The sequence below is a fragment of the Lithobates pipiens genome, unplaced genomic scaffold (genome assembly GCF_037356315.1).
Source record: "Lithobates pipiens isolate NorthernLeopardFrog02 unplaced genomic scaffold, aLitPip1_a1.2 Scaffold_75, whole genome shotgun sequence".
NCBI classification, from domain to species: Eukaryota; Metazoa; Chordata; class Amphibia; order Anura; family Ranidae; genus Lithobates; species Lithobates pipiens.
In genome coordinates this window covers 318,757-337,462 of record NW_027507898.1, presented here as the reverse complement: position 1 = coordinate 337,462, position 18,706 = coordinate 318,757, and the positions used below count along the sequence as shown (strand labels likewise).

The following is an 18,706-nucleotide window of genomic DNA, read 5'->3' as shown; positions in this document are numbered from 1 at the left end:
GGGTGCAAAAATATGATTAATATAACTACATACTGTCAATATAAAGATAGCTGACTTCTAAATTTTAAAAATAACATTTCGTGCATTTGTAGAAATGTTTTCTAAAATGTCTAAATGTATACAATTGAAATTATTTTGTAAGAAGAAAATATCTGTCATCTAGATGTATACATACATACGTGATTGAAATAAAAAATTTTTTAAACGGTATATTCTTGTTATGCTCTGCATGGGGGGATGGTGTTTTAATCCCAAATATGTGTTTTTTATTGCAGTGTGTGGATTCATTCATGTGCAGAAGATGCTTCATTTATCAGAACAATCCCCTTGAGAAAGAGGAAATCTGCTGAAATCAGCAAATGGCGTGCTATCCGCTCTGCAAATTTCTATTTGCTTTGATTCATCTGAATGAGCACTTGTACATCCAGTACAATGCATTATCCACAATTAAAAAAAAAAAATCTATTAAAATAAAGTTAAAAAAGTAATATAAATCAGAATAATAATTTTAATTCTTCTGTAAGTTAATCATGCATGAATGCATAAAATAATTCTATATACAATGAAAAAATCTCTTTTGTAACTTCACAAATGTCTGTTTCTTTTGTCAATCTGTGTCTCAACAGTATTCATCTCCTCTTTGTCAGACATAGTATTATCTTGTAATCAGCACAATGTGTAAGGTAGTAATTAGCTTGGGCTGGTTTGTCGGTTTGGATAATGTGGGCGAATTTTGATTGGCTGATGGTGAGGTCATCCTGTAAGGAAGGGAGGGTGCTTGCAGTCGTCATTCAGTGTCACCCTCTGCACACACTAGACACACATATACACACACGCCAACAGGCTCAAACACAAAGGACATGCACAAGCACTGACACTGCGGAGTCAGTCATGCACAAATGAGGCCAACTATTAAGGAATCTGTATTAACTGAGGAGGGGAACAGCTGACAAAGGTACAATTGTTTGAAATTATATGCAATTACTAATGTATAATATTTTAACAATTCTTGCATGTTTTTACATTACAAGAAATAAGAATAATACAGAAAGTATCATTTTAAATATATATATACATACATACACACATTTACTGTGCATGCTTGTTTTTTTAATTCTAAGCAAGCGCTATTTTTAATACTATTTATTATTGCTGAGCATGCATTAAAATTTCTCTAATCCTAAGTAGTCACTATTATCCTGATGTTCCATGATCATACATTACAGTTGATGTACTGCATCCTAGCGGTACAATTACATACTGTGATACTTGTGGGATATGCATGCCTATGCAAATTATACAAGTCATTACAATATTAAATGCAATATGTTTGTGACATCACTTTTGGATATCAGGCTTTTTTTATTGCACTATGGCGTATTTGGTGAATATGGCCTGTGCATTGTGTTTTGTAAGGCAGCAGTGTCGTAGAATCCCTGCAGTATGTGAAGGTGATCTCTGCGTATTCGATGGAGCTCACGTTTGAAAGAGGCAGCCACTGCAGAACCGCAAACAGACAGCACAGCAAATCAGATGTACAGCAGAGAAAATTAAGATACTATACATTCTTTGCTCAAACACGAAGTAATGCAATGTGTGTAATAAAGATCCAGGGTATTGTTACTTACAGTATTTGAATTAGGTTTTAAATGAACATTAGATATGTTCTATATTGTTTTTCAGTTTTTGTTAGGTAACCCAAAAGACATTGTTAAAATTAGGCATATGATCTATATTATATTTTACTCTTAAAAGAAAATTATGTAGTTAAGACTCCTGCATTACATGGTATAAATTGATAATTCATATTTTTTCATTGCAGCATTATGCCCCCTGTTCCTCTAGAAGATCGTTCTGCTCCCCTGCCTCGTCCCCGCTCCCTTCCTTTGCGGGTTGCACCTCATTCACATATGGCTCCTGAAGTCAGAGGCCTGCAGCCTGGTCACCGGGCACCATCACATGCTGACCTCACTTTACCTGGACATCTTCCACAGCTTCAACCCCCCCGCTGGCCACGGGAATCCTGTTCTCGTCGGAGGGGTTCTCCTCCATCACCATCCACACGCTCCCCTTCATGCTTCCGTTGGGCACTTCACCCTCTAAAATGTGGCTGCAAAGGCTGCTGGCGCCTGCTTCGTCCTCCAAGAAAATCTGTGGGTTCATCCTGTAGCTGTGACCCTATTGTAACTTTTGATCCACAATTTATGGGGAGCTCAAGGGTGAGCTATGATGATGATGATTACAGCGTACGTGCTATTTGGCCAGATGAGTTGGCTCGAAAAATTATGTCACGGACAAGGGGTGGAATGCTTGGGGGGTCACCCCTGCTACTGGACCCCAGAGGTTTAGAGGGCTTGGAGGTAGATGAACCAGCACGCCCCCGTTCTCCTCCTCCACCATCAACACCACCACCTTTGTCACCAATTGAAGGGACAAACAAGAGGATTCAGAGTCTATACCTTCTTCTTGAGCCATTAACGGACAAAGAGAGTTCAGGGGGAACAGGCAGAGGTAAGTGTCAGGAATTAAAATGAAAATGTGCTAATGTTTTTAAAAAAAAAAAGGAAAGAAAATTATTTTATAGAAAAGTGTACTGTGTGGCAAATAATATATATCCCAAAATAAAACTTTTCCTTCTATCTTGTATTTATGGTTCACCGACCAATATTACCCATCCTTCAAAAGTCCCACATAACAAAAGCTGTAACAGTTTAATAATAGACCACAATGAAAGGATGACATGGTCCATCAAAATTGTAGGAAAATATAGGGCTTTGTTATACCTGATATGTGTATGTGGGTAGGATAAAGTAGCAAGAAGTTAACCATTTGTGTTTTTCAAAAGGTTTACCTAAAAGCATGGAAAACATGACCTGCTAGTGGACATTGAGGACAACATTTGCAAAAAACATGACTGTATCATACCCTATCAAGATGCTTGTGTCATGCCAGCAGTTATTACAGTTACTGCATTAATACAAGATGAAGATGACAAAATAAACAAGTGAAGATTCAGGGGCAAAAAAGTAGAAGCCTGTTTCCAACCATTGAAATAAAAATGTATCAGACGAATGGCCAAATATTTGGTTATACAATTTTGTACAAATTGCTGTTCTATAAATGATAGTGACTTTCTCTACTGATAAAGTTGTACTTTTACAAAAAAAACACATGAATTAGTGACAAAAATAAATCAGTGAAATTTCTAGGTACCACATATGCACGTGTGTCGCTTTGTTCAACATTCTCAAAAAGTTCTCATAGCCAAGAGTGAAGGAGCATAAATGATTCTGACAAAAAAAATTGAATCACTGAAATATAAACAGATCCTTCATATGATGAAACGTTTGGCTTATGACAGGGCAGGTGAAAGGCCCATGTTTGCTTAAAAAAACAAAAGCAACGCGTTAAAGGCGCCATAATTGAGATATAGTGATGGCATAATGTACTCAGTGAATGTGACTATATTGTTCTAGATGTAACATACAGTGGGAATGAACTGTACTAATCGCAACAAAACAGGTCATCAAAAACAAACATGTAAACAGGAAGGCAGCCGATATGCACGTGACTGTGATTTATTAGAGAAACATGTTTCCTCTGTGACACACAGACTCAAGTATGCAGCTATTTCTGAATTGTCTGTATGACGGCACTTGCAGAGAAAATGAATGTGTCCCTGAGGAGTGAGGTCAGACAGATTCCTATTATAATAACATTTTTCCTGTTGTAAATGTGCCTGCGTGAGAAGCACCCTTGTCCACGGACTATAGATGTTATAGCTAGACATAATCATGCATCTAAAAGCATATGCAGCACAAGTCTGAAAGTTGTGCATTAGTCTAAATTGCTTTGGAATTGGGACTATGCATCTTTTATTTTTTTTTTAAGTGCAGAGATCAAACATGAGTTTTTAATGTAATCACCCATGCCCTATCCCTACACTTACCACAATGTATCTCCTAAATAATAAAACCAAAGCAATAAATGTACAAACTTAGCCCTTAATTTATCACAATCCTCTAAATTATTATATAAAAATAAACAAACGCTTCCTTAACACTTAACCCCAATCCCCCCATCTCAATCTTAACATCCTAATCTCTTACCCTAAAGCCTAGTACACACTGCTGGTTTTCTTGTTTAACCCAGCAGGCTGAAATAAAAAAAAACGGACTACTATACAACGTTAGTACAGAGATCTTCTCCGCTGCTAAAAGTATGCAAAAAGTATGCAAAACAGGGCTTCTGAATACACTCTAACTGCACTGGATGCATGTATGTTTCAGGTCAGTAATTAAAAAAAGTACTTATAAGAGAAGCATGGCCAAAGCAGGCTAAAGCCCGCTGTTGGCTGAAGTCACAGCGCCGCTCCAGGCTCTGGAAGGATCCTGACAATAATGTCAGGATCCACCTAAAAGCCTGCCTAGCAGCTGGCTCAGCTTCACAATGTGCCACTGAGACCCCGAGCCCACCACACCTGCCTCCTCCCCAGCACAGCGCTCCAGTGACTGCTGGAGGGGCAGAACAGAGATTTGTGACTAACAGTCACCACTCTGCTCGGAGCAGACCGATAACTGAGCAATCAGCAGCCATGTGATCACTTAGTTTTCAGGATTAGAGCCACTGGGGGACAGCTGCATCACACCGAAGCTGCAGCAGGGAGGTGAGTGTGTATATTTTTTTTTGTTTTTACGCACTTCTCCTTTAAGTCACAGTAGCCATACAATCTTTGCATCACAGGCAGCTACCTTTTCAGAAATTGCAGCTTCCATACTCCTCTCGGTAAAGGTTTATTTTTTCCCAAAAATGTAATTGTCACTGGAACTATTAAATGATACTTAAGCCGCGTACACACGATCAAACAATCCGGTGGAAAAGTCCGGCGGGCTTTCCGCCCGCGTGTGGGCTCCGGCGGACTTTTTTTACCCAAAAGTCCGGTGGACTAAGAAAGTAGTTTTGCACTCAAATATGTCCACCGGACTCGCATTGCGGCGGACAATACGGCCGTGTGTGCTAGTCCGCCGTACTTTTGAAATGAACGGACTTTTCCCGCTTGGAGAAAAGTCCGCTCATTTTGAGCTCCGGGACCAGCGAAGGAAGCGCTGCTGGCCCCGTCACCTGGTATGGAGTTAAAGGGGAAGCCCTACGTCGAAAAAACGGCGTGGGGGTCCCCCCTGAGTCCATATCAGACGCTTATCTGAGCACGCTACCCAGCCAGTCAGGAAAGGGGGTGGGAACGAGTGAGTGCCTCCCTCCTGAGCCATACCAGGCCACGTGCCCTCAACATGGGGGGTGCTTTGGGGAAGGGGGGCGCGCGCCCCCTACCCCAAAGCACCTTGTCCCCATGTTGATGAGGACAAGGGCCTCTTCCCGACAACCCTGGCTGTTGGTTGTCGGGGTCTGCGGGTGGGGGGCTTATCGGAATCCGGGAGCCCCCTTTAATAAGGGGGCCCCGGATACCGGCCCCTCACCCTATGTGAATGAGTATGGGGTACAATGTACCCCTACCCATTCACCTGTGAAAAAAGGTAAAAAAAAACACAACACATAAGGGTTAAAATAGTTTATTGCACAGCTCCGGGGGTCTTCTTCCGTCTTCGGGGGTCTTCTCGCCGGACTCCTCCGCTATCTTCTGCTAGCTCTTTTACTAGCGGAGGAGCCCGGCTTTCTTCTTCGCCGCCCTCTTCTTCCGACTTCGGGGGTCTTGTCCCCCTCTTCGGTTCTTCTTGCCGGGCCACCGCGCCTTCTTCTAGCTCTTTTACAAGCGGTGGCCCGGTCTTCTGTCGCTGCCTTCTGTTCTGTTCTTCTCTTCTCTTCTATTCTTCTTGAGCTGTTGCCTCGTCGCTGTCTCCGGTCACAATGACAGGCACGCGGCATGCAGCGACTTATATAGGGACATCGCCGGATGATGTCCCCGCCCAATATGATGTCCCAGTCCCAGAGGACGGCCAGGGTTGTCGGGAAGAGGCCCTTGTCCTCATCAACATGGGGACAAGATGCTTTGGAGTGGGGGCGCTCGCTCGTCCCCACCCCCTTTCCTGACCGGCTGGGTAGCGTGCTCGGATAAGGGTCTGATATGGACCTGGGGAGGACCCCCACACCGTTTTTTCGGCGTAGGGCTTCCCCTTTAACTCCATACCAGGTGGCTACCTGGAGCCACGCTCAGAATGAACTGACTTTTCTCCGTGTGTGTGTGGGCAAGTCCGTTCATTTCAAAAGTACAGCGGATAGTCCGGCAGACCTAGTCTGCTGAAAAAGTCCCGTGTGTGGGCAGGTCCGCTCGTTCGGACAGTCCGGCGGTTTGTTCCGCCAGACTAAGTCCGCCGGATAGTCTGATCGTGTGTACGCGGCATTACAGTAACTATCACCTGAATACTTGGCCTAATGTTCACTTTGCCCCGTGCTGTTTTTTTTAACCATATTCTACACCAAAACGTTTTGTTGCCTAAATTACAGCACAGGAAACTCCTGCTCTGGTTGGTACCATGCATCCTAAAAAGAAAGAACAATTTTGTAATGTGCAATGGTCCTTAAATGTAGATGTAATTGTTTTCCCTAAACACAAGACTAGTTATGCCATGAAGTCAGTTAAATCAACCATTATGATTTATTATTCCCACTGTGATTTCTCATTTCTCTACATTTAAAAACTGTTTTTATACAAGAGAACCAAATGAAACCCACAAATATATGTGTAATAAAAACTCAACAGCTTAAGAAACTTATTTGAGCATTTTACGGATTTTCAAGGTCACTTGAAAGAAATATTTTTATGCTATTAGCTGTTTCAGGCTAGCTAAGGAAAATTGTTTATCTACATTGCTAGAAATAAACTAAGGAAACCAAGCATGCATAAGATGCAGTTATATCCTCACATTGTTTTATAATTGTCTCAATTAAATTAGTATCTTTAAATGCAAATAATAAATTGCATTGCGACTGTTGCACTCAATATACAATATTTTTTTTTAAAGCTTTGAATGATGCCCCGGCTGATGATTGTGTTCTGCCAGTGGAGGTGTCTCCTCCTGTGCCACTATCGCCTGACCTTGAGAAAGCTGAGCTTAGCCTCATCTTGCCTTTTTTGTTCCTGGGGAATGAGAAGGATGCCCAAGACCTAGCCTGCATGATTACCCTAAATATAGGGCATGTGTTGAACATCACAACTCATCTGCCTTTGTACCATGCTGACTCTGGGGCCTTGAGGTACAAGAGACTACCAGCCACTGATAACAGCAAGCAGGATCTGCGTCAATATTTTGAGGAAGCCTTCGAATTTATTGGTAAGTGAGATGCCCTAAGAAAAAATGAGTTGTCAGCAAATTCCTTATCTGACATTGAGGGTTGAAAATTTGACATTGTGGGGTTGATTTACTAAAACTATACAAAATGTGGTGCAGCTGTGCATGGTAGCCAATCAGCTTCTAACTAGAGATGGGCGAATGGTTCAGCCCGAGCATAAGTTCAGGCCAAACTTTCGGGGTTCGGTCGTTTGGCGAACAGCCAAACAAACAGGTTGTTCGACCATTTGTTCAGCCCCCTGAACTGACCACAATGCATTGCAAGCCCTGACTGGCTGAAGCAGTGAAAGCTTCAGCCAATCAGGGCACATGTCATCATGACTTTATCCAATCATGGCTCATTCCCGCCCCACAGTATAAAAGTATTCTTTCAATAGCAGCCATTTGAGTGTGATTTACACATGGAGAGAGATAGAACTGGGCTATTAGTTAGTTAGTGTGCTATACTCTGCTATTTTGCTTCAATTTTCAGTGTAGAATATTAGTTTAGTGTCAGTCTAGGGATAGTGTGAGTGTAGTGAGGAGGACCATCATTCAGTTTTGCAGAGTGTGCAGCTAGAGTAGGGACAGCTCAGATAGTTTCACTGTAGTGAAGTGAGACCGTGTCATTCATACACACATTAGTGTAGAGCAGGGACAGCTCATACAGTTTCAGTGTAGTGTAGTGAGACCGTGTCAGTAATCTTTACATTAGTGTATAGCTAGAGTAGGGACAGTTGAGATAGCGTCGGTGTAGTGATGTTTGAACACCGGCTATTTGATTGCGTCTCTGCTAGTTTAACGCCATTTACTTCTGTATGCGTTACTGCCATTTTACCGCCATATAGTTTTGTGTATTACTGAGAGCTTAATGCCATATAGTTCCTTGTGCGTTACTGCCTGTTTAACGCCATATCGTTTTGCGTGCATTACTGCCAGTTTAACGCCATATAGTTCTGTGCATCACTGTACGTTTGGCACATTATATTGCAGTATATTATAGTGTATCCGTGGAGTGTGTCTGTGTAGTGTGAGTACTCAAATTAAAGTGCACCAAACACCTCTTTACATTAATTAAAGTGCATCTATGTACAGATTTCAACTTCTTATTTACATTTGCTTATAAGCACCGCCCCCTCCCTCCCAATAATGCCTGGAAGGACAACAAGGAGAGGCATACGTTTCCTTGGCACTGTAAGGAGGCCAGCAACAATTGTGTCCGCAGGCAAAAGTGGATGTGGTGGTCAGTCCTCAGGCAGGGCATCATTTCCTCTGTTTAGTGAGTTTGCCCATGCTATCCAGCCACAGCATGCAGACCAATTTTTCAGCACCTGTGTGACAGGTGCATATCATTGCAATTTTTTACAGCAAGGCCAATTCTTGCTTTCATCAAGAGTACCTCTATAGGGTTATGTGGGAAGGCAGCACCGACAACCAAAGACCAATTTTTCCAAACCCGTTACTTCTATCCAAAGTCAAAGTGACACCAGAATGTATCCAAAAAATATCTAATCTTGTTCTCAGTGCACTACATTGTGGCCTCATTATACACAATGACTCCCCAGCTGTTGCTGAGCAAAATAAAGGCAGCTTGCAGGGAAAAAATTTATTTTTTCACAAACTTTTTTATATTGATACATGCCCCCCAGGACAGGACCCGGACCCCTATAACCATTGTATGCCCAATTACTTGCATATAAGCCTTCAGAATGGGCACTTTTGATTTTTTACATTTGAGTCCTATTAACTTTAATGGGGTTTGTTATTCGGGTCCAAATTTTCACGGTGTTCGAAAGTTCTGATGCAGGGGTCCATTTGGCCCATCCTTACTTATAACTTCAGCTTACTCAAATAAGCTTTGACAACAAAACCGAGCTGCACCATATTTTGCACTTTACAATTTTAGTAAGTCAACCCCTGTGTCTTCTTTCTCTTTATATACTATATATCAGTGGCGGCTCGTTCATACGCCGCCCCCCTAATCCATGCGCCCGGCCCCTAATCTACATGCAGGGAGCCGGACACATGGATTCCAATGAGGGTTTATTTCTTTTTTTAGAAGCACGTGATTAGAGTCTGAGGCTCTAATTGGCTTAAAAAAAAGGGTGGGCTCAGGGCACAGAGCACTGCACCCTGAGCCCACCCTGTTGTGTGTCAATAGCAAATGAATATTCGCTATTGTCTTCCTGATTCTCCTCCGTCCTGAGATCCAACACCCGATTTCAGAGGAGAAGTGATTCTATTGGCTAGCAAGGAGGAGGAAGAGGTGCAGGGGAAGCTGCAGGATTTTTTGCCACCCCCCCCCCCCCAAAAAAAATATACCACTAGCTGCCACTGCTATATCTGGGCTGCAATAGCTGACCTCCTTATGAAAATGCTTGTTGACAGGCTGATATGCTTTCATGCTTGCTGAGTCACTTATCTAAAACAAGTTTGCATATTAGAAAAGTCAGAAGTCTTAATTGCATACTTGTTCTGGCTTAGTAGCGTATGTTATTGAAGGCAACTAGCATTTCCAGAATAAGAAGTATCAGAAAAAGGTTTCCTTTAAAACACAGCCTTTGCCCAGACACCTCTTTGAACATTCGTCTTTGCTTTGTCCAACTGCTCCCTCCTATTGTCTAGACTCTAGCGATATAATTTCCTGAAGCATTCAACTCATCCATAGACCAGGTGCCTCTTTATAGTCTTGACGGTTGAGTATTGTAATGTAAATAAAGGCACTGTGGTTGATTTACTGGTAGACTGTTAACTTTACAAGGGACTTTTCCCCAGAGCTTAGTGAATAAGGTGAAGATCTATTGATTTCCATCATCCAATTATGTGCTAGCAAAAATGCAGTTGTACCTGTTTTCCTTGCATGATTGGGAATTCTTTGCCAAGTGAAATTTCTTCACATTCACTAAGCTCTGGGAAAAATTCCCTTGCAGAGTGCAACTACCCCTATAAAGTGAACGGAGCCTCTTTGCTTTTTCTAAATTAACCCTACTACATTATTTTTCTTACCCAGCATATGTTTTTTTGCTATAGGAGAACAGATATTTGACATCCAAGTATCTGACAATAACAAAACATTCTTCATGTGCTTCCTGTTCCACGATTTCATGTGTAAGTGCCGGTTCACACAGGGGCAGCCCAACTTGTAGTGCAACTTTGCAAGGTGATCTGCACACGACTTCAGCGACTGCTTGAAAAATGATTTCTGTATAGAAGTCAATGCAAGTCGCTCTGAAGTCGTCCCAAAGTAGTACAGGAACCTTTTTCTAAGCCGGAGCGGCTTTAGTCGTTGCTATTAGAATGGTTCCATAGTACAGAACGGTGCGCGAATGTCAGGCGGCTAAGTCATTTGACAAGTCGCCCCTGTGTGAACCGTCACTTAGTGAAACAAAGTACTATATGTATCACAGGAAAGAAGACGCTTCGTTTTAAACATATTTATTCTATTTAGCTATTATATGTATATACAATGCTCAGCAGAGTTTTTTTTTTTTTTATAGGTAGGAGCATACTACCATAATACTATGATACATCAGAATTTTTTATTTTTTTTGTTTTTGCCGTATGCTTAGATAAAAAACAGATAAATGTGCATGCCATCCAGAGAAATACTAAATATGTCTTTTTATTTTAATTTTGCCTTAGCATAAGCTTTGGAAATACTCAGACGACTGGATACACTTTAGGAGTCACACCTTCACTGACTTGCTGAAAATGTCTCCTGGCCTTTATATTAAATGAACAAGCATTCAACTATTATCTACAGTTTTGGGTCAGGGTAAAGCCTACTACACACTATTCGTTTTTTTTTCCGTTCAACCCAGGAGGGCTGAACACAAAAAATCTTGACAGCCGCTGTACTAACATTTCAGTGTTAGTACAGCGATCTACCCTGCTGTGCTATTATGTTCTGACAGGGGGACCCCCCACGCTAGAACACTATGGTCAGCACTCTCAGCCATTGGCCATCGGTCATGCCCCATCGACAGAAGCCGGCCAAATGGCTGAAGTACACACAAGCCAAATGTCGGCCGGTTTCTATTGGACCCAGCCGACATTTGGCCCACGTGTACTAGGCTTTAGACTGGCCATAGAGGGATCCTTTTTTTTATTATAAAAAAAAAAAAAAACAACCAATTCCCCCATCCACACATTTGAGGTGGACGAAGGAACCCTCCCTGCTGTGCTACTGTAGTCTGACAGCAGGAACTGTCAGAATACACTGATCAGCGCTTCAGCCATTGGCTGCATGTGCTGATCGAATGAGAATCTTCCAACAGTCCCATTGGAGAGAAGCTTATGATCTCTGCAGCAATTGGCTGCATGCACTGATCAAGTGAAAATGTTCCAATAGTCCCAGTCAAGACAAGCTGATTGTTAGATCGACTTCTCCTGAGCCGAACAGCTATAGATCGATCGAGATTCAGACAGTCCCTGTTAAACCAGACACAATTTGATCTCTTTGGCTAGCTTTACACTAAAGCTTTTTGTGTTTTTATTTTATTTCTAGAGCTTACCTCTAGGCAAATAGCTAAATACACCATCGATATCAATATATGGAAACTGTTTCACCTGTGATAGAATTTGTATTTCCTGTTATGTCTGTCTGTCTAGTCCTAAGATTTACATGACTGTGCACACATTACAAGCCAATCTGGTGACCTGAATTTTCTTTACTGCAGGTTAACGAACAAAGCTAGGTTACTGTCTTTTTGCTAGCCTATTACTGGACAGTATAGGAGCAGCGACAGACTAATGAGGTCATCTCTCTGCTCTCTCTTCCTGTCAGCATTTTCAGCACACAAGAATGCATTCTATAGATGTTTCTCAATCATCTCTTCTTATCTCTTGTAGAAGAGGCTCAGCAGGAAGGAAAAGGAGTGCTGATCCACTGCCAGGCTGGAGTCTCTCGATCTGCGACCGTGGTCATCGCCTACTTAATGAAGCACACTCTGATGACTGTGGGAGATGCATACAAGTTTGTCAAAGGGAAGCGCCCAATTATATCTCCTAACCTGAATTTTATGGGGCAGCTTTTGGAGTTTGAATCTGATCTGAATGCTGGAATTACCCCAAGAATTTTGGTCCCCAGGCTACGTGGTGTTGAGAGCGATGTGTGATGAACAGAAAAGAACAGAAAAGAAGAAAGGAGACACTGTGGTGTGGAATGGGGGGAAAAAATGGCGAGGAACAAAAACGAGTCATGATTAAAACAAGAAGCAAAATCTACAAAAAAAAAGCAACATATCATTGACAGCCTGCAGCCCACTTAGAAAAGCCGAGTCAGATCCCAGTGGATGCACAGCCTCTGCGTTTGCAGAAAATCCAACTTCACACCCCAGTAGTCTATCAGCCCATTCACAGTAAAATACTACAGCAGCAATCTTCAATCCCAGAGGAGCCTCACAATCTCACATCTCAGTTCCCACAGACACTGTACTATCGGAAGAAAATGTGCGCCGACAACATGATCACATAATGTGATTCGGATGCAAATTTATAAGTCACAGTTCTCTAATTGCTTTTGCAAAAAAAAAAAAAAGACACATCCTGCAGTTTTAGGTTCCAGAGATATCAATACTTTATAATACTTTTATATTCTTTTTGATCAGTAAGGAACTAAGGTGACCTGTGGAAAGAGCTGAACATCATTTGTCCAACAACAAGTTAGCCACAAATGCCCCAGAGGACTGCGATATTACACATATCGTGCAAGAGTGGCATTTTGTGCTTTTGCTGTCGTGGAGATTATTTAGATGCTTTCAGATTACTTTAGGTTAACTAAGGCTTGTCTCTGTTTACTCACTGACCATAGCCATGCTTAACCTAGTTTGGATGTCTGCATTTCCACACCAGATTACTACCGCCTACTCCAAACCTAGCCAGATCATTTATGCTGGCCATGCACTATATGAAAAATTGGCCAAACCCATTTTCGAAAAACAAGTGCAATCGATAGTGCCATCATGTAATGACTGATAAATCGTTCAGTGGACATAAATTAATGTGTTTTTATTACACATATAACATATTAATTATATGTTTTTTTACATATACCTAGTGCAGACAGTTCAACGGGAAACACATTAACCTTTCAATTTATCGTTCATTCAGCAGAAAATTTCCAAACTTGTCCTTTGTTTTTTCGGCTCAAAAAACGTCCCAATGATTATCGATTTTATGCCCATTAACTGGCCAAAAAATGAATGAACTGTCTAAATGACCGAATTCCGGACGATTTTTCGTATAGTGTATGGCCAGCATAAGTCATTGCCAAGCCACATCTGCCCATGCAAGCAGGTAATGGCTAATGTTTCTGTTCTCTTTTATGGTAACATGGCCTTGCTATGTGCAACATCATAATTAAATGCTGATATGTATACACACTGCTGGATGGAAGTATTGCACTAGGTTCATGACCAGCAAAGGCAATGAGGGTTATTTACTAAAGTTGGATAGTGCAAAATCGGATGCAACTCTGAATAGAAACCAAACAGCTTCCAGGTTTTATTGTCAAAGCCTAATTGAATAAGCTAAAGTTAGACGCTGATTGGCTATCATGCACAGCTTCACCAGATTCTGAGTGCACCGGTTTCAGTCAATCTCCCCCAAAGTGATGCACTGAGAACATACACACTATAGTACCAAAAGTATTAGCTTTAGTAAATAGCCTTTACACACACATGAAATTTAATAGCATCCCAGTCTTAGTCCGTAGGGTTCAATATAGAGTTGGCCCACCATTTACAGCTATAACAGCTTCAACTCTTCTTGGAAGGCTGTCCACAAGGTTTAGGGTTGTCTATGGGAACATTTGACCATTCTTCCAGAAGTGCATTTGTGAGGTCAGGCACTGATGTGGACAAGGCCTGGCTTGCAGTCACCACTCTAATTTATCCCAAAGGTGTTCTATCGGGTCGAGGTCAAGACTGTGCAGCCAGTCATGTTCCTCCACCCCAAACTTATCCATGTCTTTATGTACCTTGCTATGTGCACTGGTCCAAATTATTTGGTGAAGGGAGGATTATGGTGTGGGGTTGTTTTTTAGGGGTTGGGTTTGGCCCTTTGGTTCCAGTCAAGGGAAATCTTAAGACGTCAGCATACCAAGACAATTTGGACAATTTCATGCTCCCAACTTTGTGGGAACAGTTTGGGGATGGCGCCTTCCTGTTCCAACATGACTGTGCACCAGTGCACACAGCAAGGTCCATAAAGACATGGATGAGCGAGTTTGGGGTGGAGGAACTTGACTGGCCTGCACAGAGTCCTGACCTCAATGCGATAGAATACATTTGGGATGAATTAGAGAAGAAACTGCGAGCCAGGCCTTCTCCTCCAACATCAGTGCTTGACCTCACAAATGCACTTCTGGAAGAATGGTCAAACATTCCCGTAGACACACTCCTAAACCTTGTATAGGCTGCCCAGAAGAGGCGAAGCTGTTATAGCTGCAAAGGGTGGGCCAACTCAATATTGAACCCTATGGACTACGACTGGGATGGCATTAAAGTTAATCTGCATGCAAAGGCAAGTGTTCCAATACTTTTTACAATATAGTGTATGTATATTTTTATACATGTCTATAAATGACAGCCTAAACAGCGTGTGAATTTATCTCTTGTCAGCCAGCAAGTTCTCATTATTCCAGAATGTACTTACTCCCCGTGTGAGCAGTAAATGCTTATAATGGCAGTCTACATGGGCAGTATCAACTGGATGGATGACTGGGCTGACTTAAGACCAGCCATAGATGGAATGAATCCCAGGCAGTTCAGCTGGGACTGGCCGGGATTTGATCTATCTATGGACAGGCTGGTTGTATTGAAGTCGATCCATTAATCGACTGCAGTACATCCAACCTGTTGGATTTTTTTTCATTAAATCACTGCTGGCTGCTATAGCTGCCAGCAGTGATCATTGTGTTCTGCCGACAGGTGCTACAGTAGAGATTGCCCCATGAACACTAACTGTATTGATGGGAAATCAAGCATTTTTTTTTGTATCCACCTGTGGTGGAAGGAAAGAAAATTGCATAATTAATGGGGTGCTTTAGGGCTGATTTGTTCTGAAAGTTTATCCCAGGCAGAAGGAAAGCACCATGCATTGTAGTTGTATATTCCTAAGGCTATATTCACACTAGATTGTGGTGTGTTCAAATTGCACTGTCCTTGTAATGTGCAGTGGGTGTCAGTGCAATGTTAACGACATCCCAATTGCAGGTCGCAAATGCAGTGCAGTTGCCTGCACCAGATCACATGGTGCAAAATGCTGGTTGCAGTGCGTTTTCAAAAGTAATGCATGTACTACTTTTGGTGTGATGCATTGCAATTGGAGCCCATTATGGGCCCCAATTTCACCACACTGAATCTCATGTGAACTGCACAGGAATGTGCTACACATTCCTGTGCCATTCATAGTGTGAGCTGGGGCTGAAGCTGTATTAAACCAAAAATGTAATATATTGCAGCTTAGGAATCATTAGATGTGGTGGCTGCATTCGTTTTCTTTTTTTTTTTAGAATTTCTTCCCTCTATTTTCACCCAGTGATCTGGCCAGTAACACACTGCCTGAGTTTGAATGCTTACACTCTGGACGAAGGAGCAATAAAAACACCTTTTGGACAGCAACATTGTTAATCTGGGGGAGGGGAGTGCTAGCAGATTTAGATACACTAAACAAATCTATAAAAGCTGATCATTGTAAGCACCCCTGTCAGTGTTAAATGGGTTATCTCATAGAGGGATGACTGATACATTTGCAGAAGAGGCTTTCTAGTTTACTAACTGGATCACTAGGTGAAAATTAAATAAAGAAAGACCAAAATAGAAAACTAATGGAGCCATCACATGTGAGAACTGGTAAGCTGCAATACAATTATGTTTTTTTGGGGTTTAATACCATTTAAGGTACGTTATTAAATGGATACATATAACTAGTATACCCCAAACTGCCTTGATATCAGCCTCTGTCTTCCCCTGTACAGCAGACTGGGAGAGGGAGAGGTAGCACTTAGAGCCAATCAGGCTCCGCTGCATGCACATGTGCTTAACGGCAACATGATGAAAATGAAGAGAGAGCAAAGTTGATGACTTACATGCATCCTCATTTTCCAGTAAGTATGTTGTAGACAGGGATGTGACACCAATTTATCCCTTATGCTGCGTACACACAAACGGACTTTTAGCCCTTGTACACACGGTCAGAGATTCCGTCGGAATGTGTCCGATCGGAGCGGTTTGTCGGATATTCCGACTTTGTGCGGTATGCATCGGAATGTTTCCGTCGGAATATCCGTCGGACCAAATTTTCCAACTTGCTGGAAATATTTTCCGACAAACTGCTCCGATCGGACATACTCCGATCATGTGTAGAGAATTCCGATCGGACCAAGTGCCACGCATGCTCAGATCAAATTCCTACATCAAAGCTATTGGCTACTAGCCTGAACGTAGTCCCATCATAACGAAATTACGTCATCACGTTCTGAAAGATTGGATTTTCCGACAACTTTGTCCGACCGTGTGTATGCAACAGTTTCGCACAAAATCCGATGGATTTGGTTGTCGGAATCTCCAACCGTGTGTACAATGGCTTAGACGGGCTAGGTCCGACGGTCTTCCCGACGGACTTTCGACAGACTTTCTGCACAAAACAGACTTGGTCACAAACGACCGGACTAAGTCTGTTCGAAAGTCAGTTTGTTTTGAACGTGATGACGTAAACGGGACTAAACAAGGAAGTTCAATATCCAGTAGCCAATAGCTGCCCTTGCGTCGTATTTGGTCCGTTGGACCAGCACACAGACGAACGGTTTTCCCGATTTTTTAGTCCGTCGGACTTGAGTCTGTCGGATCGATTTGAAAAATGTTTTATTTCTAGGTCCGTTGGACTTTTGTGAAAAAAAAGTCAGCTGGAGCCCACACACGATCAAATTGTCTGACGGATTCCGGTCCGCCGGACCAAGTCTTTCGGAAAGTCCGATTGTGTGTATGTGTACGCAGCATTATTGGTAACTGAGAAATTGGTTTCAGCCTCCGACTTTTCTATTTGTTAGCAGTGTAAGAATCACAAGCATGGTTAGAGCAAACAAAAAAAATTCAGTTTACATATTTGCATTTGAACTGTATATTCAGCAGTTTGTTTGGCATCCAGCTTTAAATGGGATTGGTGGATACTTTGCATACCAATTGAGTAATATATATACAGACAGGGATAGAGATAGATGTATGCTATTAATAGGCGGCTGTATACTAAACACAATTTTTGTATGCCTTTTGCATTTTATACATTGAGCTGTTACATCATATAAACCTTCATTACCAAGTACAACAGAGGTTCACATGGAAGAAGAGATTACACAATTACACAACATTAATCTGCAGGATGACAGAGGTAATCCCTTTTTTAACCACGCTGCATGGAACGATAAATGGAAAAAAGAACAATAAAGTATACCAGGGTTTTTTACTTGTAAAAAAAAGAAAAAAAAATTGAACATCGAACATTATTTTTTTAAAACATTTTGCAACATAATAATCATGTGCAATAAGGATGTGACAGACTTGTGTTTTTTTTTGTTGGTTTTTTTAGTATTCCATAATAGGAAAAATTAGGTATTTGCCAGAAACGTAGCAACCTTTGCCCATTCCTGTCCAAAACCAGGGGTGTTTTCAATGCCAACTTCTGCCCAACCTCCATGTTTTGTGTGTCTTAAATCTTCCGTGCTGGAGACTGAATTACCTCGGGCGTTAAATCCCCTAATTACACTGTGAAACTGGGCATCCTCCAAAGATGGAGGAGGTAGCAACAAAATGCCCTCCATCCCTATGTTTTCCTCATTGCTCCCTAAATTTTATCTGGGGAACCAATGGTCTTTATTTATTAATCTGAGCTATTTATTAAAATAAAGTCTTTTTGCAAAAAAAGGTGCTTTGTAATGTGTTTGTGTAATAATGATTGTAGCGTTATGTATGAGGTTATGCTCATTTCCACAATCATAATGCTCACCACACATGAACAGCTCACAGCTCACATTTCCTTTTACAGCAAGCTTATGTTTCCTAATAATTTACATATTTTTAGATTTACTGAGAAAACTAGTTAATTGTGATGCCCTTAATGGCGTCTTAGTAAAACTGGAACTATACAAATAGGGGTGTGGGTTCCCCCCGGCAGTGTGCATTGACTAGGAACTCATGCAAATAACATACAGGCAATAACTCATTGAAAGGGAGCCAGTGATCCTGCAGTAATAACTAGGATGGCCGTGAGGCCACAGAGATGCAGAAGAGGCACCTACCCATTGTCAGCTCAATGCACTTGCAAGATTACATTTTACTTGGGCTTCCCCTGGGTGCAGGGCCGTCTTTAATATTGATTGGACCCTGGGCAAAACTTTTCTTGGGGACCCTCCCCATGCAGTTTTG

At 41.9% G+C, this 18,706-nt stretch overlaps 1 protein-coding gene across 1 annotated transcript; it reads left to right on the top strand.

The window, feature by feature from the left end:
- The first annotated feature begins 806 nt into the window (after positions 1 to 806).
- Positions 807 to 18,199, top strand: LOC143959437 (uncharacterized). Its single transcript, XM_077468084.1, has 4 exons — positions 807 to 955; positions 1,823 to 2,511; positions 6,978 to 7,286; positions 12,135 to 18,199. The coding sequence occupies exons 2-4, from the start codon at positions 1,827 to 1,829 to the stop codon at positions 12,398 to 12,400; spliced, it is 1,260 nt and encodes a 419-aa protein (XP_077324210.1). The 5' UTR covers positions 807 to 955; positions 1,823 to 1,826; the 3' UTR covers positions 12,401 to 18,199.
- The last annotated feature ends 507 nt before the right edge of the window (positions 18,200 to 18,706 follow it).

Excerpts from the sequence above, each read along its gene's own strand:
- LOC143959437 (XM_077468084.1), top strand. The coding sequence starts at position 1,827 with ATGCCCCCTGTTCCTCTAGAAGATCGTTCTGCTCCCCTGCCTCGTCCC. Across the intron at positions 2,512-6,977 it reads TTCAGGGGGAACAGGCAGAG|CTTTGAATGATGCCCCGGCT; the intron begins GTAAGTGTCAGG and ends TTTTTTTTAAAG. Across the intron at positions 7,287-12,134 it reads GGAAGCCTTCGAATTTATTG|AAGAGGCTCAGCAGGAAGGA; the intron begins GTAAGTGAGATG and ends TATCTCTTGTAG.